This window comes from Mastomys coucha, unplaced genomic scaffold (assembly GCF_008632895.1).
Source record: "Mastomys coucha isolate ucsf_1 unplaced genomic scaffold, UCSF_Mcou_1 pScaffold20, whole genome shotgun sequence".
Taxonomy (NCBI): domain Eukaryota; kingdom Metazoa; phylum Chordata; class Mammalia; order Rodentia; family Muridae; genus Mastomys; species Mastomys coucha.
The window spans coordinates 84816867-84843574 of NW_022196903.1; the positions used below are offsets into that span (position 1 = coordinate 84816867).

Below are 26708 nucleotides of genomic sequence, written 5' to 3' on the forward strand. Positions count from 1 at the left end.
ATTGGAGGCTGGAGAGGTGGCTTAGGGATTAAGAGTGCAGAAGACCTAAGTTCAATATTCAGCACCCATCTGGGCAACTCACAACCCCAGCTCAGGGGAACTGACGGCTAAGCCACTGCAGGCGCCTGCGCCCCCATGCACATATTCACAAAGAGATACAGAATTTTAAAAATGTGATTTTTGAAAAGATTTAGAAGTTAAAAACAAAGCAATGTGGCCTAGGGGAAAGTGGTTAGGTCCACAAGGGTATGGCCTTGAGAGGAATGAAGGCAAGGCTAGAATTCTAGTTAGCTCCTGAAAGTACAGGTTGTTATAAAAGAGCAGGCCTGGCTCGTGAACTCTTGGCTTCCTCTCTTACCTCCTGCTGCACATGGTGCCACATCAGGATCCACCTGCCCTGAGGAAAAGCAGCCAAGGGAGCTGCAAACAAAAGGCGGAGCTGAACAACAGCTGGTGCTCTTGGATCTCCAGACTGTGTCATATCAAGGAGCAGCCTAGAGCATGCCGTCTAACATAGAACATAGACTAAGAGATGGTTTTACAGCTAGTTAGGAGCAGACCAGCACCCTGCCCCCAAGCCTAACCACTTTAGCATCCCTCCCCTGCACCCTTAGCATGTCCTAACCAGTCACTCGTTCACTGTCAGAAGCGCTGCAGCTATGTACCACTTCTTGTCCTGGAATAAAATATGGCCAATGAAGGCCCCTAAGGAGATTTGGAAAAAGAGGCAACATGCCTACCTTTAGCATCTCTTGTGCACTCCAAAAAGTCCCCAGTGATTTGATTCTGGATCACAGGTCCTCAGAGTACAATCTCTAGACTATCATTACCTGAAACCTCACATGGGGGAGGGGTGAAGGTGCAGAGTTATGCCTGAGATCCAACTAAACTGATACACTAAACTCTAGGGTAAGGCTCAACAATGCATGTTTGCACAAGCCCTCTAGGTATGTTACTGTGCGGCCATGACATACCCAAAGTGTTTCCCTGTGATTTGTTTCCCTGTGCTCTACTGCCCAGACACTCAGAGGCCATAGCAGCTGAGGCCAAGTCAGTCTAGTTACTGCTTGAGCTGGCGGCAGATCACGGTACCATCCCCACGATGCTGGTTTAGCAAACTTGCAGAATGTAGATGATGTAAGACTTAAGGAGTCATATGGACTTCTGCCTAAACTCAGTGAAATGCTGTGAAAACAATTTATGAACGAAGCCGTGAGGATGCACCCCACATTGTAATGGAGACTCCGTGTTGGGAGACGCTAGGAGGGTGGAAGCTGTAGGCCACAAGTAGAGCCAGCCCTAGAGACAGACTATGTGGGATACAAATGGGAAAGCCACAGGCACAGGGCTGTCCAAATCCACGAGAGCTCAGTCACACCACCATCACATGCATGGGATGCTGGCGCTAAATCACGGGACTGAGTGCTGGCCCTATTGTTTCAGATCCATCCTTCCTTTCTGTGTTCACATCCCTGCCTTTTGGGATAGAAAAGGTCATTTGAGGACTGTTTTAGTTAGGGTTGCTATGATAAACACCATGACCAAAAGCAACTTGGGGAGGAAAGAGTTTATTTCAACTTACAGCTTTAAATTTTTCTTTCAATTTATGTATCTGGGTGTTGTGTCTGCATGTGTATCAGTGCACTAGTGCGGTGCCTCATGTCCATGAAGGCGAGAAGTAGTCAGATGCCCCAGAAATGAAGTTACACATGGTTGTAAGCCACCATAGAGGTACTGGCAATCAAACCTGGGTCCTCTGGAAAAGCAGCCAGTGCACTTAACTGCAAAGCCATTTCTCCAGCCCGCCAACTTATAGCTTATAGTCCATTAATAAGAAAGTCAGGGCAGGAACTCAAGGCAGGAACCTGGAGGCTGGAACTGAGCAGAGGGCATGGAGAAATACTGCCTGCTGGTTTGCTTCTCATGGTTTGCTCAGCCTGCCTTTTTATACCATCCAGGACCACCTGCTCAGGAATAGCACTGTCCACAGGGCTGGGCCTTCCCACAACATTCATTAATCAAGAAAATGCTTTATAACTCGCCTACAGACCAGTGATGATGGCACTGTCTTCTCCACTGAGGTTAGCTCTTCCCGGACAGCTCTAAGCTTCTGTCACATTGACAAAACACTAGCCAGGACAGTGACAAAGCTGCAGACTTCCCTTGAGGAGTGGCAGACCATGGCTACTGTTTCTGAGACCCCTGTTTTACAGGATGCGATGCTGGAGAACTGCAGCAGCCTGGTGTTCCTGGGCTCTGCATGAACAAACCTGAGAAAACCTCTAAGCTGGTGCATGGATTGGGGTTACAATGTACAGCAGAAGGCTCCAGAACCTAAGTGAGTGGTCCAGGAGGGACCAGCTGGGAAGACGAGAAGAGACATTTTTGACACACTGCAGTCACTAATAGTAATACGTCAACCGAAGAGATGGTTGACATTCAATGAGACTCAGGATCAAGGCCAACATGGGCAATAGAGCAAGACACCAGATCCGAAAGTGCAAGAAAACTCCCTATTTCAAGTGACATGACAGGAGCCAGCATCAGCATGGAACTGTGAGAAAAGAATGCCAGAACGTTCAACAGAACCTCAGTCTCTTCTAGTATCAGACATCCCACAAATGTGCAGAACACGGGCAGGCACAGAGAAACAGGGCTCACAGGAGTCTACACCCACCACGATCACCATGACCACCACCACCACTACCATCAGAAGCAGCAGCAGCAGCACCACCACCACCACCTCCACCATGACCAGCAGCAGCAGCAGCACCACCACCACCACCACCATCACTACCTTCACCAGCAGCAGCAGAAGCACCAGCAGGAGCAGCAGCAGCAGCCACTGCCATCACAGCTCTTGTGGAAAGATTACATTAAAATCTGAAGAATGAGTTGGGCTGGGATGAAGCTCAGAGGTGCACTGCTGGCTAAGCCTGTGTTTCTGGTTCATTTTTGGTTTTGTTTTTTGTTTTTGTATTAGAAGGTTCTAAAGGTTAGGGCTGGAGAGATGGCTCAGTGGTTAAGAGCACTGGCTACTCCTCCCAAGGACCCAATTTCCATTCTCAGCACCCATATGGTAGCTCACAACTTTCTGTAACCCAGTTCCATGGGTTCTGACGCCCTCTTCTGGCCTCCATAGGCACCAGGCACCACACAGTGGTACATAAACATGCACAAAAACATCCATACAGTAAACTACTACACACACACACACACACACACACACACACACACACACACATACATACACACACACGCCCCAGAAGGTTCTGGGGCAAGAGAGCTGGCTCCAATGGTTAAGAACACTTGTTGGATTTCCCCCTAGCATCTACATGGAGGTTTACAACCATCCATAATATCAGTTCCAACTTCTGCCCTCTGCAGGCAACAGGAACACATGTGGAGCACATAGATGCAGGCAAAGGTCATCCAAACAGCCAACAGGCTTTGCCAACAAACTCAAGGCAAAGCACTCACCCAGTGAGACACCTATAAGTTTAAATTCCTGACTCAGAGCTGGGCGGTGGTGGCTCACGCCTTTAATCCCAGCACTTAGGAGGCAGAGGCAGGCGGATTTCTGAGTTCAAGGCCAGCCTGGTGAACTACAGAGTGAGTTCCAGGACAGCCAGGGCTATACAGAGAAACCCTGTCTCAGGGGGAAAAAAAAAAGAGAGAGAGAGAGAACTCCTGACTCAGAAGCAGTGTCTCTTTGATCACTTTCAACAAATCTTCAGACTTTTATATTTGAGAAAAGGCCTTGATCCATAGCCCAGCTGTCTTTGAACCAGTATTCTCCCCCAGGTTCATCCATATTCATGACCTGCCTACTCCACCCCTGAGGGTCTGATCAGAGACACTCACTATCATGCTCAGCACAGATTTCTTTAATGTGAAAGTCTCTGTGAAATTCCCAATTTGTAGACTTCATAAATTTGTGGAAGAAAATGTCAGCTAATGTAAGTTGGATGTTAGTTTCAAACAAAATAGTTAAATCCAGCTTTGGAAGTTAAAGGATGTTCCAATGACTGCACATGATAATAACACTCAAAAAAACAATGTTGGAAGTAAAAAACAAACAAACAAACAAACAAAAAAGCCATGTGAAGAAAATGGTGGCGTTTCCACCCGTGGGCTCTGTTCCTGGTAAACCAATGCCAGCAGGCTGTTGCCCCAGCATCCATCTGGAAGCCTCTATAAGCCTGGCCAACACCATAACCTATCACCCAGGCATGGACCCAACTGATGAGAGCAGGGGACTCTCCTCTGTCTGGCTCTAGGATTACCTCTCATGGGCTCTCATTCCTCAACTTCTAGGGCAACATGAGTCACCAAACCTCCAAGGTTTCTGGACCTTTGTAATTCTCTGGGTCATAAACTGCTATGTTAGCTACTTAGCAAAAGGCTTTGAGGAAGGAAAGACTTTTGGGCTCACACAAGAGCCACAGTAGTGGAAGTGTGAGGTGTTTGGTCACACACATAGCAGTCAGGAAGTAGAGAAGGGTGAAGTTGGCTCTCCTTCCTCTCCTGAGCTGGGCAGTTTCAGCTCTCATGGATCCTGTGTAGTAGACCATCTCCATCTTGCTGCTGGGAGAAAGCCCAGCTACTAACTCTTTTGGTTTTCTGACTTCCTTTTGAAGGGTCAGCAGTAAAAAAACACTCAGTTGAACTCTATAGCTCCATGACCTTCAGGTTTTCCTCTGTGTCCCTGCCTACTCAGAGTGTCTTCATGAAGTGCACCTCTCAGGGTTGTTGAGTCCTAGCAGGAAGCACTCTCAGAATCTTGCTCAGAGCTTCAGAGGTGCTAGATCCTAGTGAGACACTGTTGCCAATGTCCACCTGTTGCTAAAATCCCTTCTTCTCAGGGAGAATCATTACCAGCAGCCACCTCCTCTCAAGAGTCTATTGACTTCCTTACAGATCATAGGTGAGGAATTGCCTACAGGGCTGTGGGCACTACTCCCTGAGCCAGTTGAACTTGGAAAGCCTTACCAGTAGGAATGGAGCTTTTCCTGCAGGCCCATGCAATTTTAAGGCAGTCGGGTGGCAAGGAGCATATGGACACTGGGGTGAGAAGCCCACTGGCACTTTCCTCCTCTCTATATGTAGGGGTGTGTAAACTGCAAGTCCAGCTGAGGTGATCTTTTGTAAGGGGCACAGGTGAATGTCCCTAGATTTGAGGTGCTTGGCTCAGAGGACAGTCACTTACCCTTTTCAGGTCCTCACCCTTCAAGGCAACACCATTTCTGGTCAACATCTGTGTTCACATAGAATTTTGTTTTTCCTGAGACAGGGTCTCTCTACATAGTCTTGGCTGTCCTGGAACTAGCTCTGTAGACCAAGCTGGCCTCAGACTCACAGGGATCTACCTGCCTCAGCCTCCCAAGTGCTGAGATTAAAGGCACGTGCTGCCACCACCCATCACGAAGAATTTTATACAAGCCTGTTTGTGTTCTCTGGCCTTTCAAGATATTCCCTCCTTAGGATGCCACATCGGTGACCACAGCATTCCACTTCTAACTGCTTCATCATAGTCTTGGGACCATCCTTGTCCTTCTAAGCTTCTTCCCTAGAGACAAGGGTGGAATCAAGCCTGAGAGCCCCTCAGGCTGGGCTTCCTACATATCCTCCTGTCCAGTACCCTCACCCTGGCAGGACACCAAGGAAAAGACAGATATCACCTGCTCAGCACACAACAGACACTCACAAAACACAAGCCTGCTTCCCTCCATCCTTGTTCTCAGAGAACTGGGTGCAGAAGCAGGAGGAAGGGGCCTTCAAATGGATCAAAGCAGTCCCCATCCTGGGATGACTACAGACACACCAATGGTGGCTCATGGAGGCAATACCTCTCAGGTCCCCATCCACGATTGTCACCTAACCTAGAACTCAATGTAGGAAACTGGATGACTTGGTTGCTTGTAGGTAGCAGCATCTACATACTTCTTCAATGTCACTAGGAGTGGCCCAGCCACTCTGGTGGTCACCTGTGTATACATGCGGCCAAAACCTTTAGATGAGGCAGCCCTGAGTGTAGCACAGTTGTCCTGAGATTTCTGATCACTGTGTTTTGACACCACACACCTACACCTATGAACTAGACAGTTGGGATTGCTAAGACAGCCAGCTCCATCTACGCTGACCTTCTAAAATACATGTATCCCAAACCATCGAATTTTCAGAATAGCTCCACTCTTGCTCATCATGCTTTCCTCACAGCCTGGGCATGAATGGCCCACCTAAGACAAAGCTCAACTTCTCTCAGCAGTCAGAGCAGAGTGGAACAACCTGGTCTGATGTGAGCCAATGCCTCTGCAGTTGCTCTAAACGAAGCAGAGAATTGAAAGCAGCCACTAAGCTGAAAACACATCCATGTCCACAGCATTCTTCATGACAAACAAAAGATGGAGCCATGTCAACTGTCCAGAGACAGACAGACAGATAAAATGTGGTCTGACACATTGTAGATAGCAACTAATCTTGAGGGTACAGTCAATGGCAGCCCAGTCACAGAATGAGCATACAGGACTGCATGTAACCAAGGTCAGCAAAGCAGTTAACTTCATGAGACAATGTCTGTGAACACTGGGTGCAAGGGAGAGAGATGGGGGTGTTTAATGAGGTCATTGGTTCTGCTGGGGAAGATGGGTAAGCTTTGGAGATGGATGGTGATGATGGTTACAAAGTGCTATAAAGGGAGGTAATGCCACTCCCTGGTCTGTACACACTTTATAGTGTCATGTATTTTAGCATGTGTAGTGCCATGGATAGCTCAGTGGTTAAAAGCACTGGTTCCTTTCAGAGAGGACCCAGGTTCAGTTCCCAGTGCCCACATAACGTCTACCTACCATAGTAGCTAACTCCAGTTCCAGTGAGATCACTGCCCTCTTCTGGCCTCCTCAAGTACTGAATGTGCATCGAGCCCACTCCCATCCCCACATTCAGGCAAGACACCCATACTCATAAAAAAATCCATTTTTTTTTAAAGAAAGAAGAAAGCATCTGACATGACTTCCGAGTCGCAGCTGTACCTGTGATCTTGCCCTGCCTGATCTTCTGAACCTTGTAGTGGATGGACGTCCCCACCAGCAGGTAAACATCATAGGCTGGATTCAGAAGGATGTTCTCCAAGATCAGCAGCCTCACTTCTGCAGGGCGAACGTTCTTAGCACAGAGAAAAGAAGAAAGAGGTTGAGGTGAGGTGAGGTGGGGAGTGGGGGCATAGAACTGGCAGGTAAGAAAGGTTCTTTGTTTTTACAGTGATGGTGGTGTGTGCCTGTGTGTGTGTGTGTGTGTGTGTGTGTGTGTGTGTGTGTGTGTGTGCGTGCGTGTGTGTGTGTTTTAATGTGTTTGAGTGTTTAGCCTGCATGCATGCCTGTATACCACATGCATGCCTCCCAATCAGGCCAGAAGAGGATGTTAACTCCTCTGGAACTGGAGTTACAGAGGATATGAGCTGCCATGTGTGTGCTGGGGAACCAAACCTAGGCCCTATGGAAGAGCAGCAAGCGCTCTTAACTGTTAAGCCATTGGTTTGTTTTTGTTGTTGTTTTTTAATATTTTTTCTTTTAAATTACATGTACATGTCTGTATCTCTGTGTATATAGGTCACATGTGTATGGGTGCCTATGGAGGCCTGAGAGAGAACTAGATACCCTGTATCTAGATTTTTTGAGCCAAATGATATATATAGGTCCTGGGAATTGGACTTGGGTTCTCTACAAGAGCAGTGAGTGTTCTTGACCACTAAGCCATCTCTCCAGCCCTATTTATTCTATTTCTATGCAGTGCTGTGAACTGATCCTAGGACTAGCCCATCCTAGGTCCACAGCTCAGATACAGCTAGGGCCTCAGAACTCAGTTTTTGTTGTTGTTTGTTTTGTTTTTGGCTTCTTAGTATGTCCCTACACGAATAAAGAAGTGAGGTGTGGAGAAAAAGGACATCCCTTGCAACTCCACACCCTAGAATCCAGGACTTCACTCAAAACTGTCACTGCCAAAAGCATATGACCACTCACTGTACCTTACACATGCTCTAGCTTGATTTAAAGTGACAATAACCACACAGAAGGAAACCAGATGACCCCGAGCAATGTGTTTGGACGCTGTGGCTCCAGCGCTCAAGCTCTCACTCCATAAGTACTCAGAGGTCCAGGATGAGCTGAGAGGTGGAATGTTATGTGTCATTAGTTCCTACCGCCTAGTCTCTTCCCCGCCTAGTCTTCGGGAAGCAACCTGAGAGACTGAGACAGGATGTAGGCCCTCCCATCCAGTGTGCCCTGGATGTCAGATTTCCTCAGGTGCCTGTGGCTTTCATTGTTGGAGAAAACTAATGGCAGACATGATCCTTGTTGACAGAAATGCCAATATACCTCGACTGTTCGTGGGTGGATTTACAGCCATTTTCAATCTCCATAATTTGCTTCAGCACCTCTATAGCCTAATAGATCTGGACTCTGGGCTGGTGCTACCAAGCAAGGCTGACAGGAAAAGCCTTTTAGTAATGAGAGAGAGGTGGGGAGATGCAACCATCCATAATTAGCTACTGAGCCAGTCTCAAGGCCTCAGCTAGAGCACAGGGAGATACAACATGGGAGACATCTGAGGCCCAGGATTGAGTCTCAGATGATAGGTGTGTACCTGCTTCAGGGTGAGGAGTACCTCCTTCCTCCAAGACTGAAGAGCAGATGCTGTGACCACTGTGACACTGACTTCTGGAGTCTTAACCCCACCCCTGCAACATGGCTCACACAAATCAAATAAACGGAAAGATACAGAAGTCACAACACCCTAAGTCCAGATCTGCAATCCACTGTCATGCTTATCCTACTGTGGGGACAGCACAGTGGAACCCAGGCCCACCTTGTAGACAGCCTCCTGAATTCGCGCCTTGAGCTTGGAGCTTCCGGTCTTCATCCCAGACACTAGGACGGTGTCGCCCTGCTTGGCTGCCTTCTCCATTTCTGAGATGTAGGAAGGTGGGATATATGTAGACTCCAAGAAGGTGAGGATGCTGAAAGGGGAACACATCATGAGACCTAAATATGGAACTTCCCAGATCCCAGGGTGGTATTCACCACTACCAGGGTCTACGACTGAGGGCTGGACCCTAGAATAAGGGATGTTGATGTCATGAATCATTCTGCTTGGCAATACTTAAACACGTCTTCCTGATCTTGGAAATGGGCACTATATCAACACCCATATATGATGACATTCACTGGAATCTGAGACCATCAGCTGGGTCCACAGGGAAAAGGCACATTAAAAGGTAAGCCCAAGGCTCCAACTCAAAGAGCATCAGTAATGCAGATATCAGCACAGCGAATAAATCATACATGGTGAACCCTCCTGTTGCTGACAAGAGGGGGTTAGCTTATGGGGTTCCTGCTTTGTCTCTCTTTCAACCTGCAATTCACAATAAGCCCTCTGCTCTGCACAAGAACAAGCAGCAGGAGATATCTGCAGCTGCCACAGGATAACCCAGCACCACCCTAAGCTGTGGTTTATCATCCACTGTGTAGTATCATGAATTATGTAGTTCAGTGACAGAGTGCAGCAAGTATGTATAACACCTGGGTCCTCTTGCCTAGCATCATACATATACCAACCGGACTGTCACATTCATAAATGTCAAGACTCCAAAAGTCAAAGAAAAACCAAGAGACTTTCCCAGGCTGACATAAAAAAGACAAGTGACAGCATGCAATGTGTGATGCTGGGTTACCATTATTGTAAGGTCTAAAGATTGCATGCATGTGGGTAAACTTGCTGATTTAAAAAATATATATTTTATTTATTTTTATTTTTATTTTGTATGTGTGCCCTGCCAGCATGTATATCTGCACCATATGCATGCAGTGCCTGTGGGGGTCAGAAGAAAGTGCTGGATCCCCTGGAACTAGAGCTACAGAAAGCTGTGAGATACATGGACGCTGGGAACCAAACCTGGATTCTTTGGTAGAGCAGCCAATGCTCTCATCTGCTGAGCCATCTCTCCAGCCCCAATTTCCAATTCTTGACAACTTTATTGTAGAGACTCAAGAAAAATATCCTAATGGTAGTGAAACCACAGTAAAATAATCAAAGGTGACAGGACATCATGCTGGCAACAGGCCCTCAAGTAATTTAGGGAAACATTTTCTGCATTATGCTGGTGTTTTCTGTAGGTTTTAAATTGAATTCCTCCGCTGCCACCCCAGACAACAGACAGCCTTCAGCCATGGCTTTACATGTAAGAAGCATGACTCATGAAAGAAATTTAAAAAGATAAGTATCTTTTGCATTTATTCACCCCAGTACTCCCACCTCAAGTGCAAGTGTGTGTGCGTGTGTGTTCCTGTCATGGCTCAAGTGAAGACAAAGGACAATTTGCAGGAGTCAATTTTCCTACCATATGAAATAACCTGGGGACTCAAGTCATCTTGGTGATAAGCTCCTTTGCCCACTAAGCCACCCTGCTGACCCAGAAGGAACTTTTCATTCTGACAAACATACACTTGATTTAGCACAGGCTCAGCTGCTCCCATGCTGGATAAAGCAGATCTACAGAGATCTGAGTGCAAATGCCAACTCTATTACTTACCAACAAGCCCACTCTCTCCAAACCTCAGTTTCCCTAGTCTACTTTCCAGCTAGGGATATGTCAGAGGTGGGCAGGCCAGATGGCAGCCAGGGAGGGGTATAATGAGTCCAGATGTGCTGAAGCCCCCCTCCCTATGAGCCTGTCCGTATGCTATGCTGAGGACCCAGCCTATCCTAAGAACTGTTTTCACTTCTGGCCTGTTCTCTTGGCCAGGACTTGCCTCCCCCAACCCCACTATAACTTGCTCACCAAGGAAGTACTGCCCTATAGGGCCACCCACATGTCCTTTGTACCCCAAGATAGCTTCTAGAGTTTTGTGTCTTCTCTGTCTAGTCAGACATCCTAACTTCTCTAACAAGTTCCCACAGAACACACCACAATGAGCCCCAGAGGCTGTCAGTTTGTCCACATGCTTGGGGGGTACTAAACTCTCTTCCCCAATCAGTCACTGTAAGCACTAAGCACCCTGGGTGGCACCCTGGCCTTTTTACTGACAAGAGCAAGCCTAACGACCTCCAATTTCCTGCTTCTACTACAAGGCAGCCAGGCCTTGTGACAGAGCCTCTTACCGTAGTGCATTGTGGGAGTCTGAGAACCCATTGGCCTCTGAATCCTTCACAATTGTCCAGTCAAAGACGAGTCCTGCCAGGGTGCTGAAGGTATTCCCTGTAAAAGAATTCAAAAAGGCAAAACCAAATAAGTTTGTTCCCTAGGGTCCTAGAACAGGGAGAGGGCAGCTTTTACTACACACAGTGACAGTGCTCAGCACCACACCCCTGCAAGGTGCACACCATGACCTCCATTTCAGAAAGGGGAAACTTAGGCTCAAAGGAATGATGATACTTGTTACTTCCCATAAAAGGCTGAACCAAGATTTGAACCTAGGCCTGTCCCTCCCCACTTAACCTTGAACCCTCTGTAGGTGTAGACACCTTAGGAGGCCACTGAGAACTATAATCCCCTTCCTTGACATCTCCTGAACAGAAAATGCTTCTCTTCAAGGCACAGGAGGATGGAAGTACATCCCAACAGCAGGGACCACAAAGGGAGGGCAGGGCAAAGCTTCCCACCATACTGGAATCACGACTCAAGGACAGAGGGAGGAAATGGAGACAAGGTGTAACCCATGAGAGCATGCTCCCCAGGGCCTGTTCAGCCTGGTCCATCTCCTGAGTTTGCACTACCTCTCAAAAGCCCATCAATTATCAACCCGCTGACAAGGCCAGATCCTTCGTGAGCTCCTCCCTTCCCCAGGCCACATCTCTGAACACTTCTGCTTCTGCTCCTGCACCTGCAACTGTACCTGCATTTGCAATCTTCAACATGAGCCTATGAGAGACATTGCAGACCCAAATCATCAAACAGTAGGATCTGTATAATCAAACCACACTGACATCTCACTTTCTCCACCCAAGATCTCAAAGCCCAAATCAGAGGACAGAAAGATGCCTCAGAGGTTAAGAATGCTGCCTGTCCTTTCAGGAGACCCAGGTTTGATTCCCAGCACCCACATCAGGTGGCTTACAACTGTCTGAACCTCTAATTCCAGGGGATCTGACATCCCCTGAATTCTACAGGCATCTGCATGCAGGTGATGGAGCATGTAAACTCATGCAGGCACATACATACTCATCAAGATTACACTAATAAATCTTTGGTTTTAAAGACCAAATAAAACCATACTAAGCAAAAAGTCCAGAGAAACGTGGCCTTTGCCTTTACTTCTCAGGGGAGATTAGAGGAAGGAGGGTGTGGTGGTCTCAATGAAAATGGTCCTCACAGACTCGTGGGCAGCAGTACTGTCGGAGGCGTGGCCTTGCTGGAGAAAGTGTGGCCAAGGGTGGGTTTTGAGGTTTCAGAAGCTCAAGTCAGGCCTAGGTGTTCACTTTTCTTCTTGCTGCTATCCAATCCAGATGTAGACCTACCTCTCAGCCCCTCTGTAGCACCCTGTCTGCCTGTACTCCACCATGCTTCCTACCATGATGATAATGAACTAAACAACTTACAGTTGTAAGCCAGCCCCCATAATTTTTTTTTCCTTTATAAGAGTTGCTAGAAATAAAAACCCTAAATAAGACAGGGAAGGAGATGAACTGCACACCACCTCATAGCCTTTCTCTGTGACACAGCCGGGACCACAGGAATCTCCTTTTTCCCATGGTGAGCCCACAGAGCCCAGCAGACTGACCCTGCAGGATGCTGATGGAGATGATCCTGTATCCCCTTAGGCTGTACAATCAATGCCGGTCACTCAATATGATAACCTAGTGGGCAGTCCGCCTCAACTGTGGCTATTTACATATCCAAGAATACGCTGAGAATTCCTCTTGGCTCAATCCAGACCCCTTCTTTCAACTATAAAATAGGAACAAAAACTTCACCGCATGCATCTACTGGATCAGTTTATGAAGCGTCTCTGGCAGGCCGCAGAGACAGCTCAGTGGTTAAAGCCATGCGTACTGTGTTTACACAGGGGCTGAGGAACTGAGTTTGGTTCACAGCACCCACATCGGGTAGCTCACAATCACCTGTAACTCCAGGTTCTGACCCTTAGGGGCACCCGCACTCTCATGTACAAACCCACACATACACACAAACATAATACAAAATAAATCTTAAGAAAGAAAGACTGTCCCCAGTGAGCAGGAAAGCCTTACAAGGAGGGCAGGGAAGATAGACGCCATTCAAGGGGTCTGTCTCATAGAATGTCTGTGTCTACACATATGGCTCCTGGGCTCAGCTGCTAGCCTCTTTTCTTGCCCCACAGTTGCTCGCATTCACAAGAGGAAGAGGAGACAGATGTGATGACTCAAGAGTCTGAAGAACTAAGGGCTTCTTAAAGTTTCACTAACTCAGATGTGTGTGGGGAACTGACTGTGATTTTCCAGGCTCTCTGCATGTGCAGATAGGTATGGAACCACCTGAGGACATGCTCCCTCAGGGTGTGAGCTAAACCAGGTGACAACAGAGGCTCAGAGGGGCCTGAAAACCCTTCCCTGCAACTTGGGGCACAAACAGGCCGGGCACAGCCAACTACTGCTTTCTCTGATGGCCACTGTACCATCCTGCATCCCACCTGGGCTGGGCTCTAGAGAGCTCAAGTCACATCTCTCCTTCCTAGATGGATGGCCCTACCCTGCACATGCACCAACTCTCCCTACCTAGACTGCCATAGGTAAAGGGAAGAAATGGTTCATAATGAGAAAAGGAAACAGGAGGACCCAGGAAACCAGGAGCCAGGGGAGGGTGGCAGAGAAGCCATTCTAGGATGCATGAAAGTGGCAAGGATATAGCACCTGAATTGCTAAGGCTCCATGTCACCAGAACACACGCCACTGTTCCACCAGAGTCCACAATTACAGTCTTCCAGAGAGCAGGAGTTGAGCATGAAGGCAAACCTGGCTCCTTCTGAGCACACTGCCCCATATAAACCTATGCCATGGGCAGAGTGGAGATTAACTACTCCTAACAAACTAAGCCACAGGAATATTACGGCTCCCTGCCATGGCCCAGAGTCCTCCAAGTAGGGAGAGTGAGGAAAGCAGCACCAAGCAAATACACCCAAGAGTGACATGCTGGGGTGGGGAGCAGACCAGGCCAGAAGCCTTGCTTCCTTCTCCATTGGAGAAGTAGCTGTGAGCACCCACTGTGTGGTGCCTTAGCGATTCAGGGTGCTGCATCCTTGCCACCCACAGAGCCCTCAACCCCAAAACCTCACCACCAAGAGCTACAAACCAAGAGACCCAGGAACTCAGACTCCAGAGGACAAACCACTTCTGTCCTGGTACCAGGAGGGCCACAGAAAAACATGCAACTCAAATGAATAACTACATGTCCAATGTTCACAGGCTCCAAAGTCCAGAAGCAGCCAGAAGAATAAAGCCAAGCGCTAAGCTCAACAAATAAAACAAGTCCTGAACACCAAGGCCAGTAAGGGTTGAGAGAAGTCGGCAGAAAAGAGAAAATTCCACCTGGGAAGCCAGGGAGGAGGAACACCTGAGCAGGAAGGCCTAGAGGATGCAGGGCTTCTGACAGCAGAGACTTGGACCTAGGCCCTCCATCCCAAAAGTGCAAGCACAGGGAGGGGGTACTCTGGGCACCTGGAGCATGCTCAGTTACAGTTCACTGATGTACGTGGCACATGAGGGATGGGGAATAATTCTGGAAGCACACTGCTAGCAACATCCCCAGCTCTTAAACCATGGGTTGTCACCATGACTGAGTGTGGGGGTCCACAAAAAATACAATGGTGAAACATTTCTACATGGGGGCAGCGAGCAGAAAATAGTGAAAACTCAAATGTGTAACATCACATGTTGAGCCACACAACTTTACTACGGTCTAGGTTCTGAATATGCAACATGTGGACTTTGGTGAGCTTCTGTTTTGTTTCCTGTATAGACCAAGCTAGTGTTGAACTCACAGCAATCCACCTGCCTAATGAGCACTTTGCACTGTCATCATGCTCAGATCTCAGACCACTATGTGTTATAAATGCAGTGTTTTTACTTTATGTACAAAGGTTTCTGCTCTTAAAAGTATCATAATTGTTTAAGTAAGAAAAACAAGAACTTTCCATATTTTCCTGACTCTCCTTAGCACATACCAAATTATCTTGTTATATTGTTTTTAATTTTTTTTTTTAAAAACTGCTCCACGAGGGTAGCCCCAGTGGGAGATGCCTAGAACCCCAGCATCTGTACAGTAGAGGCAGGAAGACCAGGAACACAAGACATCCTCAGCCACAGTGAGTTTGAGGCCACCCTGAGTTATAAGACTGGCCTCAATCTCTCCCTTACCACAAAACACAGCTGTTGCCAACTGAACTTGCACAGGAAACCGGTATGTAAGTTTTGGTTTGGGAATCCTGAAATATCCCGAAATGCATTTCTCCTATCTTGCACTATGTATTTATGAAAAGCGGCATTCTCAGCTCCGAGACCTCAAAAATCAAAATATTCATCAGCTCTGAAAAGTACAGCAGACACTCTGTGTCACACAGTATCAAAAAACCCTGCTGGGATTTAACTCTTTTTGTAAAAGAGAGCAAACACGCATCTTGTGAGTATGCAAATCTGCTTTACTCTCTAATAAATAGTAAAACTATATGAATACAAAAGCAATTGTTTTAAAATAAATGCATAATTTACTCTGAGTAAAAATCTAACTTGATGCCTACTTTAGGTTCTTATCCACTGAGACCACATAAAATCTGCAGGGAACAAAGGGCTGCAGGAGGAGAGCATTTAAGAAGTCTTGTCTCGGTTCATTTTCAGCTCCTAAAATATAATACATCTAAGACAGAGTGTGACATCCCAAAGACAACTTGGTCACTAGCCTGTGGCACCATTGAAAGTGGAGGCATGCCATTGCATGGGATACTGGAAAGCAATAGGGTCAAACAACCATGTACTGAAACTTCTGAACCTATAAGCCAAAGGAAACCTTTCTTCTTTCAAAGCTGATTGCCTCAGGTATTTACTCATAGTAGAATGCTAAAGATACCAAGAGGATGGATGTGCAAAATTAGGTTATCACATCTAGTGAAGACCTCATGTCAAGATGCATCATGAGTGAGCAGAGATCTGGCTCCTACAGTACTTGACTGGCATGTCTGAAGTTCTTGGTTTGAATCCCAGAACCACAGAAAACCAGGTGTGATACAACATGCTTATAATTCTATCACCCAATAGGCAAGAAGCAAAAGGCAAAAGGAAGAAGGGCTGAAATTGAAGGTCATCCTTTATCTATCTCATCGAGAGTTAGATAAAGGTCAGCCTGGGCTACATATGAGCCTGATTCATAACACCTGCTTAATAGCATTATAAATGTAGTGAGAATACAGAATGTGGGGTTTGAATATGCTTAGCCCAGGGAAGGGAGCAGGACTATTAAGAAGTGTGGCCTTTTGGAGTAGGTATGGTCTCAATGAAGGAAATTATGTCACTGTGGGGGTGGGCTTTGAGGCCCTCCTCCTAACTTCTTGGAAATCAGTCCTCTCCTGGCTATAGTTGTATCAAGATGAACACTCAGCTCCTTCTCCAGCACCATGCCTGCCTGGATGCTGCCATGCTTCCTGCCATGATGATAATGGACTGAACCTCTGAACCTGTAAGCCAGCCCCAATTAAATGTTGTCCTTATGAGAGTTGCCTTGGTCATGGTGTCTCTTCTCAGCAATGGAAACCCTAATTAAGACACAGAACGAGGGGCTGGTGAGATGGCTCAGCTGGGAAGAGCACCGACTGCTCTTCGGAAGGTCATGAGTTCAAATCCCAGCAACCACATGGTGGCTCACAACCACCCATAATGAGATCTGATGCCCTCGCCTGGTGCATCTGAAGACAGCTACAGTGTACTTACATATAATAAATAAATAAATCTTTAAGACACAGAAGGACAGGCAGGCAAATGGCTGACCTACCCAGGTATATACTGAACAAAACAAGAATAACTAGGCTAATCCATCAAGAACAGCTTTGGTCCCTCTTATGACTGAACCATCTCTTAAAGGGGCCATCACTCTTGTGCAGACATACTCTGAAGACAGAGTTTCAGGCAGGCAAATCACACTGAGAGCACAGCAGGCAGATGGTCTATGCAGAGTGCAGAGAGCTGCCAACAGCCAGGAAAAGTACTGCAGCAGGAGCAAGCTGCAGCATACTCTGCCACCTGTGGGCCCCGTCACCCCAGGGAAGTTACCACAGCTTCCTTGTCTGAGCAATGGGCATTACCCAACTTGCTTATGGCCTAGCACAGGGGCTGGCACCCACAGGCTCCCGCAGGACATCTGTTAAGGTGCAGAGCTAGTGCCGAGTAACGCCAGGAACCCTTCTCAGACAGTGAAGTCCTCAAAGCTTACCAGGGTCAAGTTCACGCACTAAAGTAGACAACAAAGGCAAGCATGTCTGGCTGAGGAAAGCCAGTCAGAAAGTGCATCACTCAGCTGCTTCTTAAAGATTCACTTATGTGTACAAATGTGGACCTAGTGTCCCAAGGAAGCTGGAAAAGGGTGTTAGACTCTCTGGACTTGGAGTTACAGGTGGTTGTAAGCTGCTATGTGAGTACTGGGAATCAAACCCAGGTCCTCTGCAAGAGCATCCAATGCTGTTAACCACTAAGCCATCTCTCCAGACCCACTCATCCACACTTACTCCAAAGAACCTAAAACACGTTTACATAGAAGCTCTGCAAAGTGGAAACCCAAAATTCCATCAGCTGACGGCTGGAGAAACAGCTGTTTGTCCACACAGTGGAGTGCTACTGATAATAAGAACAAACTGCTGTCACAGGTACTAAACGCACAAACTGGAAGCACCAGGCTTAGTGGGAGTGAAAGGTGACAGTCAGAAGACTGTAGCTGCGCCGTATAACCACACTTCCAGGAAAAGTCCAGAGCAAGAAAGGCAGACAGAAAGCTGGCTGTGGGAGTGGGGCGCCAGGGGCTGGGCTACGGTCGAGCTGGCAGTAAGCACTCACAGGTTTGGGTTTCCTTCTGCACTGGTGGGAAGGTTCTAAAATTAGACAGTGACACAATGATGATGGTACAATGTTGTGACTTAAGTCAAAACCCACTTCTCAAAAAGGTGAATTAGGTCAGGAGAGATGGCTCAGTGGTTAAGAACACTTGCTGCTCTTGCAGAGGTCCAAGTTTTATTCCATCCCCTATGTGGAGGCTAGGGCTGTAACTCCAGTTCCAGGTGGTCAGAGCCCACTTCTGGACTCTGTGGTAATACACACATATGGTGCACATACATGCATGCAAACACTCATACACATAAAATAAATTTTAAAAAATTAAAACAAGGTGAATTAATGCATATAAATCTCAGTAGAAAAAAATCTTTTAAATACCTTCAAGTAGAAAAAGAGCAGGGGTTAGCAAACTATAGTCCTTAGAGCAAGTATGGCCCCTCCTGCTTTTATAAATAAAGTTTTGTTTTGTTTTTTAAGATTTACTTTATTTATATGAGTACACTGTAGCTATCTTCAGACACACCAGAAGAGGGCATCAGATCCCATTACAGATGGTTGTGAGCCACCATGTGGTTGCTGGGAATTGAACTCAGGACCTCTAGAAGAGCAGTCAGTGCTCTTAACCACTAAGCCATCGCTCCAGCCCCCATAAATAAAGTTTTTTGCTTTTCTTTTGTTTGTTTTTTGTTTTTCAAGACAGGGTTTTTCTGTATAACCCTGGCTGTCCTGGAACTCACTCTGTAGACCAGGCTGGCCTCGAACTCAGAAATCCACCTGCCTCTGCCACCCAAGTTCAAGGATTAAAGGCATGTGCCACTACTACCCAGCATAAATAAAGTTTTGTCAGGACCCATCCACTCATTGATGGCTTCTTGGAGCAATAAGATCCCGGGTGAAAAGACGTGACAGAGACATACACCCAGAGACTCTTGGTCATATTCACTATGCAGCCCATCACAGGACAAGATGGCCTACTTCTGATCCAAAGCAGGACTCCTAGAGCCAGGTTACAGCTTAGATTCTGGTTCAGCTACAAGGCAACTACACACCTGCCCCACCTACCCCAGTGTACACCCATGGCTGGTCAACCCACAATCTCACTACTCACCTTGGCATCATGCCTTCCTTGATAGAGCTGTCAAACTGCAGCCTGCGCACCCACTCTGCTGTCCCCTGGCTCTTCTTCCCAGCTCTACTGTCCCCCACGCTTTATAAACAATCATGACCTGAAGATGTTTGGACTGGAGGTGATTCTGATCTTGTAGTTTTCAGATCTGGGGATATTTACATAGACTCTTCCAAGTGTCTCAAGGAGCCCAAGACTGAACACATTTCAGATTCCGGATTTTCCAACATGGGCCGTTTATTCCATGCACATACCTTGTTTATTTACGGGTGTATTCCCACAGCCCAAGGATCTGGGGCATCTGTTAGAAGACCATGCACTGAAGGTTTTGTTAACAGCCATGGTGCTGTGCTCCTGGGAAGTGGCACACTTTTAAGCAATTGGGGCCTAGTAGGGAGAATGGGGAGAACTTCTGGAGCCACTTCTAGAAACCTGGCAGGAATTTGACACTGGTCCAGGACAGAGAAGTAGGCCTCAGGCAGGAATTTGATTTTGGGCTAGGACTTGGAAGTAGGCTCAAAATGAATACAGCTGAGGACCTGAGTTCTTTGTATCTTGATGGGTCTTGTTAAGACCCTGAATACTGTAATCATGGGACCTACCCGGCTATGCTTCCTTAACTAACTACTTTGTTTATAACTACCTTCTTTGTTCCTTAACTACTTTGTTTATGACTTAGGACTGACCATATTCTTTCTAGGTACCTTGAATGATATAAAAACAGACTAGAAAAAAAAATAAATAAACCCACTTCAGCCTCAGAACTGGCTGGGGTCATGCTACAGTGTTGTCTAATCGTCTTTTATCTTTTTAATCCTCACTTCCTCCCCGGAGAACCTGTTGACTAACTGAGCTGACCTGGTCAGAAGTTACATCAACAGGGACAAGGGCTTGAAGGGGATTATCCGGAGCCCACTCCTTCCACCTCTTGGTTTCCTGGCTGCTAGAAGGTGAGCAGTCTCCTATGACTAAAGCGCCCACCACGATGCTCGGCCAAGCCATGGGCCCAAAGACATGGGCTGGAACCTCTAAAAATACACATCAAAATAAGAATATCCCATTCTTAACTTATTTATCCCAGGTGTTTGTCACAACTATAACAAGATGAACAACAAACTTCTCTTGCTCCTTCCAAGAAGTGAGCCTCCAGCCCTGACAGTCTGCCTACCACCAGACAAAGCCACACACAAGAACCCCACGCTAGAGCCAGTCACTATCCATACCAGTCAAGAAGTAACACCAAGACCTGATAGCTCCCAGAACTTTGGGTCCCTGTGACACTTGAGACTCGGAGTTGGAGCTCACTGCCTCTGAAAGTTCCGAAGGAGCTGTGTTAATTCTAGAAGACTCGATGCAGCAATGGCAGAAAAAGGGACCAGACTTCATCTGGGACTGTGGATGGGCCTTACATGGCTAGGACTGACGACCTGGGAGAAGGGTCGGAGAATAGTATTGTTCCTATTGGGGGACTTTAATTTCTGTGTGAGACCAAAGGAGGAGAGATATATTTTGTGCAAAATTTAAATTTTATGTGCTACACTATCTATTGTAACCTGTCTGATGAGTTTATTGGGACAGCCTAACTCATTTCTAAATGAAATGGAACCCAGTATGGGAGATGAGGTCTTGTTAGTCTGTACAAGTTGGTATCCCCATATATTTGAGGAGATCCTGGGCATAAAATGAAAGATCCTTGCAATACCCTTTGTGGGCTGGGAAGGAAAACCTGCAGTGGACCCAAAACTTCAAGGAAGAGGCGTCTTCAAGGTTCGTATGTAGTCAAGCTATAAATGTATGAGTGGCAGACCTGATAAGCATTTGAGGTCAAAACCCTTACCATGTTGAAAACAAAATCTTACATGTTAATAAAAGTATTCATTTGCTTGAAAAAAAAAGAAGTAACACCAATACACTGAGGCAGCAGCCCACAGGTGCCCTCATCTGCGCACCTGTTTAGAGGTCTGGAGTGCTTACGAAATCAAAACCAGCCTAGAAACAGAGCAGGGGGAAGGGTTCCTGCTGCCCAATATGGTCATTACCTCTGTGGGCAGCTCTTCCAATTCCACCACTGCCCAGATGTCAGCTCCTGCATGGAGCTTGGGCACTATACCTACTCCCAGAGGCAGCTAAGGCCTGTACACACAGGCCGGGCTATCGAGCCTGTGAGCATGAGGTGTGGGTGAGGCTTTATGCCACCAGGGGACTCAGCCACCTCAGAGAAAGCTTCTTCCCCCTCTACTGCTCCCTTGGCAGTGACTTTCCCTTTCTGGCTAGAACAGCAGGTAGTCATGAGAAGACGCAGCAACCGAGCTATGGGCAAGAATGAAGCCTGCCAAAGGGCTTCGGGTGCAGTCACCTTCTGAGTCCAGAGCCTGGATCTTCAGCTCCAGCGGAGAGTCCTCAAGGTAGAGCTCACGGGTGGTAGAGACGATCTGAATGCCGTGGATGAGGTCAACAATGGCATCGCAGCGCAGCACCTGCCCTGAAGCTGCAGGGGACAAAGAAGAACAGCACTGAGAATGGTGCCCAGCCACTGTCCCACCTCCAGTGGCACTGACTACAGTAACCAAGAACCCGACACACCACAACAGGAACCCAATTCACCCTGAGAGCAAGCGGTATGTACATTCTGGTAGCTAACACAGCCACCCAGACAGGAAGACTGGCTTTCTCATCGTCTCTTTGTGAACCTACAGTTAAAGCTGTGTGAGAAAAAATTCCTCCAGGAAAAGGTAGCTGTGCTCAGGCTGTCCTGTGTCAGGTGCCTGTCCTCAGGCACGGAGGGAAGTGACAAACGCACAGCTTCTGCCTGTGCACCAAGAGCAGGACTCACACTGCTGCTTGCTCCTTGTAATTGTTCTTTTGGGATTTGTTTGGCTTTTCTGAAAATTTTTATTTACTTATTACTGTGTGGATGGTGGGTGGGGAGGCTGCTTTAGCACAGCACACATGTGGGGACACGGGACCAGGGACAGCTCTGTGGAGCCAGTCCTCTCTGTCCTCCTTTACTCGAATTCTGGGGATGGAACTCAAGTCTCTGGGTTTGTGCAGCCATTTCCCTGGCTTCCCTGTTTTATTTGCATCAACCTTCTATAAGGCTATCCAGTATATTACAAGCGGGATGCATGCATATATGCACAGACTTTATTTTTTCTTTTAAAGACCTATTTATTTCATTTATGAGTACACTGTAGCTGTCTTCAAACACACCAAAAGAGGACATCAGATCCCATTAGAGATGGTTGTGAGCCACCATGTGGTTGCTGGGAATTGAACTCAGAACCTCTGGAAGAGCAGTCAGTGCTCTTAAGTGCTGAGCCATCTCTGCAGCCCATGCACAGACTTTTCACAAATAAGACGGATAAACAACCTGGAGAACCCTCTTGAGTGAGGACAACTGTCTATATTACTACTTACTCTGACCATTCTCCAGGCACCAGATAGAAACATTTGTTCTATCTGTATTAACCCATGTATCAAAAGCCTTAAATTTTTTTATATTGTTGTGCTCAATAAGGTGTTGTGTGTTAGCATTCTGTCTAAACTCCACCCCAGTCACCCGGCAACCCAGGCCAGATAGGTCTGGCCCACTATAAAAGGGGCTGCTTTCCCACTCCTCTCTCTCTTACTCTTGCTTCCTGCTTGCTTCTCTCTTGCCTACTTGAGCTCTTCTACTCCCCCTCCCCTCCCCCTCTCTCCGAGTGCTCATGGCCACACAGCTTCTACTTTTCTACTCCCTCTCTCTGCCTGTCTCTGCCTCTACTACCCTCTTAACTCCCCTCCCCATGCCCTGAATAAACTCTATTCTATACTATACTGTCATGTGGCTGGTCCCTGAGGGGGAATGGATGCCTCAGCACAGGCCCACTAAGACAACCCCTTCCCCATACCTCACTACACCCCCATAGAACATACTCTTATACCTCTTTGTCTTTTTATAAACACATCATTGTGTATACACCTATAGTCCCAGCTACTCTGGGACGGAGACAGTAGGACTGCTAGGGTCTAGTAGTTCAGGGGCAGACTGGACCCACCTCAAAACAAAAACTATGGGCTAGATGGAGGCCTGAGCCATTTGTAGCACACAGCCTATTCTTCCTAAGGACACAACCATGTCAGATGTCCCCCAACCACCTGCAACTCCAGCTCCAGGGGGATCTGAAGCCTCTCATGAGCACCAGCACTCACATGCATACACAAACACACAACACACATCATACACATGATTAAAATATAATTTAAAAAGCAATAAAATGTATATGCTGTGACCCAGCAAAACTGGGAATCTATGGTAGGTAAGAAATGGCTAAATAAGCCCAAGCTGTTCTGTCCATAAAACTAGCATTCCTAACACTGAACTGAAAGTAAACACTCTAAATGTTTAACATGCGGGAATGCCTGTGAGATGGCCTCCTGTTAAAAACAGTACTCAGCAGGCTGGACACATGCCTTTGATCCTAGCACTTGGGAAGCAGAGACAAGTGGATCTCTGTGAGTTCAAAGCCAACCTGGTGTACTAGTTTACACAGGGAATTCCAGGACAGTCAAGAATACAGTAAGACCCCCACCTCAAAAAAGGAAAAAAAGAATAGTGTTCAGCATTTAAAATATGGGGTTGAAGAGATGACTTGGGTATGAGCTGTCTCACAACTCCCTGTAAGTCCAGCTCTGGGGATCAAACGTCCTCTTCTAGCCTCAATGATATATACACAAAACATACATGTACATATAAATAAGATAAAGAATTTATAAAGGAATAATTCCTAGCAGAGGCTGAACACGTATTTCAGTGATCCAGGACTTCCTTACACACACAAGGCCCTGGGTTCAACTTCTGCACTGCTGAAAAATACTAATAATAAACATAGTAAAATGGAAATCATCCCATCACAGTGCAGGGAGCATAACAGAGAAGGTTACATGCTGTCTAGGTTCAGTTGGCCTTCTGTATCTGTATCTGTGAATTCACAAACGCACACTCCAGCAACCATACACTCAGGAAAAATCCTCTGTACTGAGCATTCACATCTTGTCATTACCCCTTAAACCACACGGTCTGATGATCTGCAGAGCACTGCAACACATGACGCATTGCGTGTTGTCTGATGATCTGCAGAGCATTGCAACACATGACGCATTGCGTGTTGTCTAAGATGGTTTAGGAATACAGCAAACAGTTCTAAGCCAGCACTGTAACAGACCACTTGACTGATCCCAGAAGTATAGCATCCCAGGGGACACGGGAACCAATCCACCATGGATCCTGAGGGAAACTGTACTCCACATCTACAATATAATGAATCAAATATGGGGAACGAAAAGACATGGTTTCCTATACTAGGTCAATTTTTTCCATTTTGATTTGACACCAGTTAGGAGCATCTAAGGTAACGAATACTAATTTGTGAGTTTAGAAAGTCAGTCTCAGTGAGGAAAAACCAGAAAGGATGCTTCCTAGACCCCGGGTAGAGGTCTCAAGGGGTGTTTCCCTGTCTCATAACCCCACCAAGGATCCCCCATAAAGCCCTTACTGATGTCTTCTGCAAAGATGATGCTGGTCAGGCGGGCTGGCTGGGTCAAGCGGGCCTGCACCACTGCCTTCTGGGAGCACTGCTGTTCACCGGAGCCCAATGGCTCTATGCTGGCTACCTCTGGCCGGGTGGATGACCTGCAGTGAAAAGAGGAAAGATCACTCCCTGGAACCATACTGCAAGACACAGAAGCCAGAAGAGGCTTCTACCTGAGAATCTGTTAGAATGAAACACAGAACAGAGATGGGGAACCCCATACATAACCTAACAGAAAAACAGAAGGAAAGAAGCCAAGCCAAGCCTTCCAGAATCAGAGTTCTGCAACCTGAGGGCCTGAGTCATGGCACACAGCCCCCATTAGGCAAACCAAGCCAGACACTGGGTACCTGGACACAGCCTTGGCATTCAATAGTCACCATCTGCGATTTCTCCATGGGGACTGCACAAGGCCTCCTCACCTCAGGGGGCAGGCCCAAGACTCCAGAGGACCCCTGAAACCACTGCAGCCTCTATCTATGCCTCCATACACACACATTAGGTCCAGAAAGAGATTAAGAGTGGTAATGTAGGCCGAGCAGTGGTGGTGCGTACTTTTAATCCCAGCACTTGGGAGGCAGAGGTAGGCGATTTCTAAGTTCAAGGCCAGCCTGGTCTACAGAGTGAGTTCCAGGACAGCCAGGGATACACAGAGAAACCCTGTCTCAAAAAAACAAAAACAAAACAAAAAGAAGAGTGGTAAAGTAATAAAATACAAGTTATAACAAGATCATAATCAAAGCTATTTAAAACCTATTAATTGAGTGGTTTATTTCTAGAATTTTCTATGTAATATTTCCTTTTTTTTTCCCCCTTCCCTTTCTCCCTCTTGCTCCAGCCCTGCTCACTCCAGCCCCAGCTCACTCCGGCACATAGGTTCTTTATTTGTTTCTCATTATGGATGGTTGTGAGCCATCATGTGATTGCTGGAATTTGAAATCATGACCTCCAGAAGAGCAGTAGGTACTCTTAACCGCTGAGCCATCTCACCAGCCCTCTATGTAATATTTTCAACCTGTGAGTTACTGATGTAATTTTTTATCAGCAGGAAAAGGATTTATGCATGAGGAGCAAATACTGGATCTGATCCAGGCTGGATTCAAGAGTACTCATCCAGATGTTATCCTTTATCCCCATATGGCTTCTACAACACCTGGAGACCACTAAGTATAATGATAACCAGTCACTATGCACTCGGACTGGTCTCACAACCACATGAAAGAGACAGGCAGATGAGCCCAACAGCAGGTAAGTCAGAACAGCTGGAAACATGGGGAAGCTATCGGGTGTCACTGCCTCAGCTCCGAAACACAGCCAAGCAACAGTCTCAGGTCAAGGTGAACTGAGGACAAATGTCAGTACCCACCAGATGTGGCATTGGGAATGGTAAGTGGGTATTCGCTGTTACTACAGGTCCAGGTAGCCTCTGAATGAATGCCACAGAGATGGCAGGGTGATGGCAGAGACTTGTCCTGCCTGTCACACAGGAGCCCTGAGGTGAATAGACAAGCATGCTGTACTCTGAGAGCAGTCTGTGCAGAGTGACCAGTACCCAACGTAGGACAGCCATTAAGCAGAGTGCCAGCACTCACTCTTCAGCCTCACCTAGCCCAGTCTCCAACACAGCACAGGCATGCTAGAGTCTGTCACAGCTAAAAGCCAGCCATGGTGGCTCTTGCCAGTAATCCCAAAACGCAGGATCATCTGCAATTCAAGGTCCTCCTCAGCTGTATAGCAAGTTTGAGGACCACCTAGGTTCCATAATATGCTGTTCAACCCAAAACAGTGGTACACAGTACACCTGAACAGACATTTCCAGGCTTCCAGCCTCAAGGCTGACGTCTTTCTGGAGGCCAGGTGGACACAGGCAACATCTCCAACCACAACTGAGAACACTGTGACACAACACAGGTACCAACTAAGCAGCTGAAGGAAGACTGAAATACTAAACC

General features: G+C 47.0%; 1 protein-coding gene across 2 annotated transcripts in view; it reads right to left on the minus strand.

The window, feature by feature from the left end:
* Nup210 (nucleoporin 210) overlaps positions 1–26708 on the minus strand; it is a 102671-nt gene that overhangs the window by 63873 nt on the left and 12090 nt on the right. For both annotated transcript variants that reach the window (XM_031382575.1, XM_031382574.1), the window contains exons 2-6: positions 24721–24857; positions 21543–21674; positions 11155–11251; positions 8863–9013; positions 7032–7164 (exon numbers count right to left, since the gene is read on the minus strand). In XM_031382575.1, the coding sequence (XP_031238435.1) occupies positions 7032–7164; positions 8863–9013; positions 11155–11251; positions 21543–21674; positions 24721–24857 (650 nt within the window). The remainder of the gene's footprint in view (positions 1–7031; positions 7165–8862; positions 9014–11154; positions 11252–21542; positions 21675–24720; positions 24858–26708) is intronic.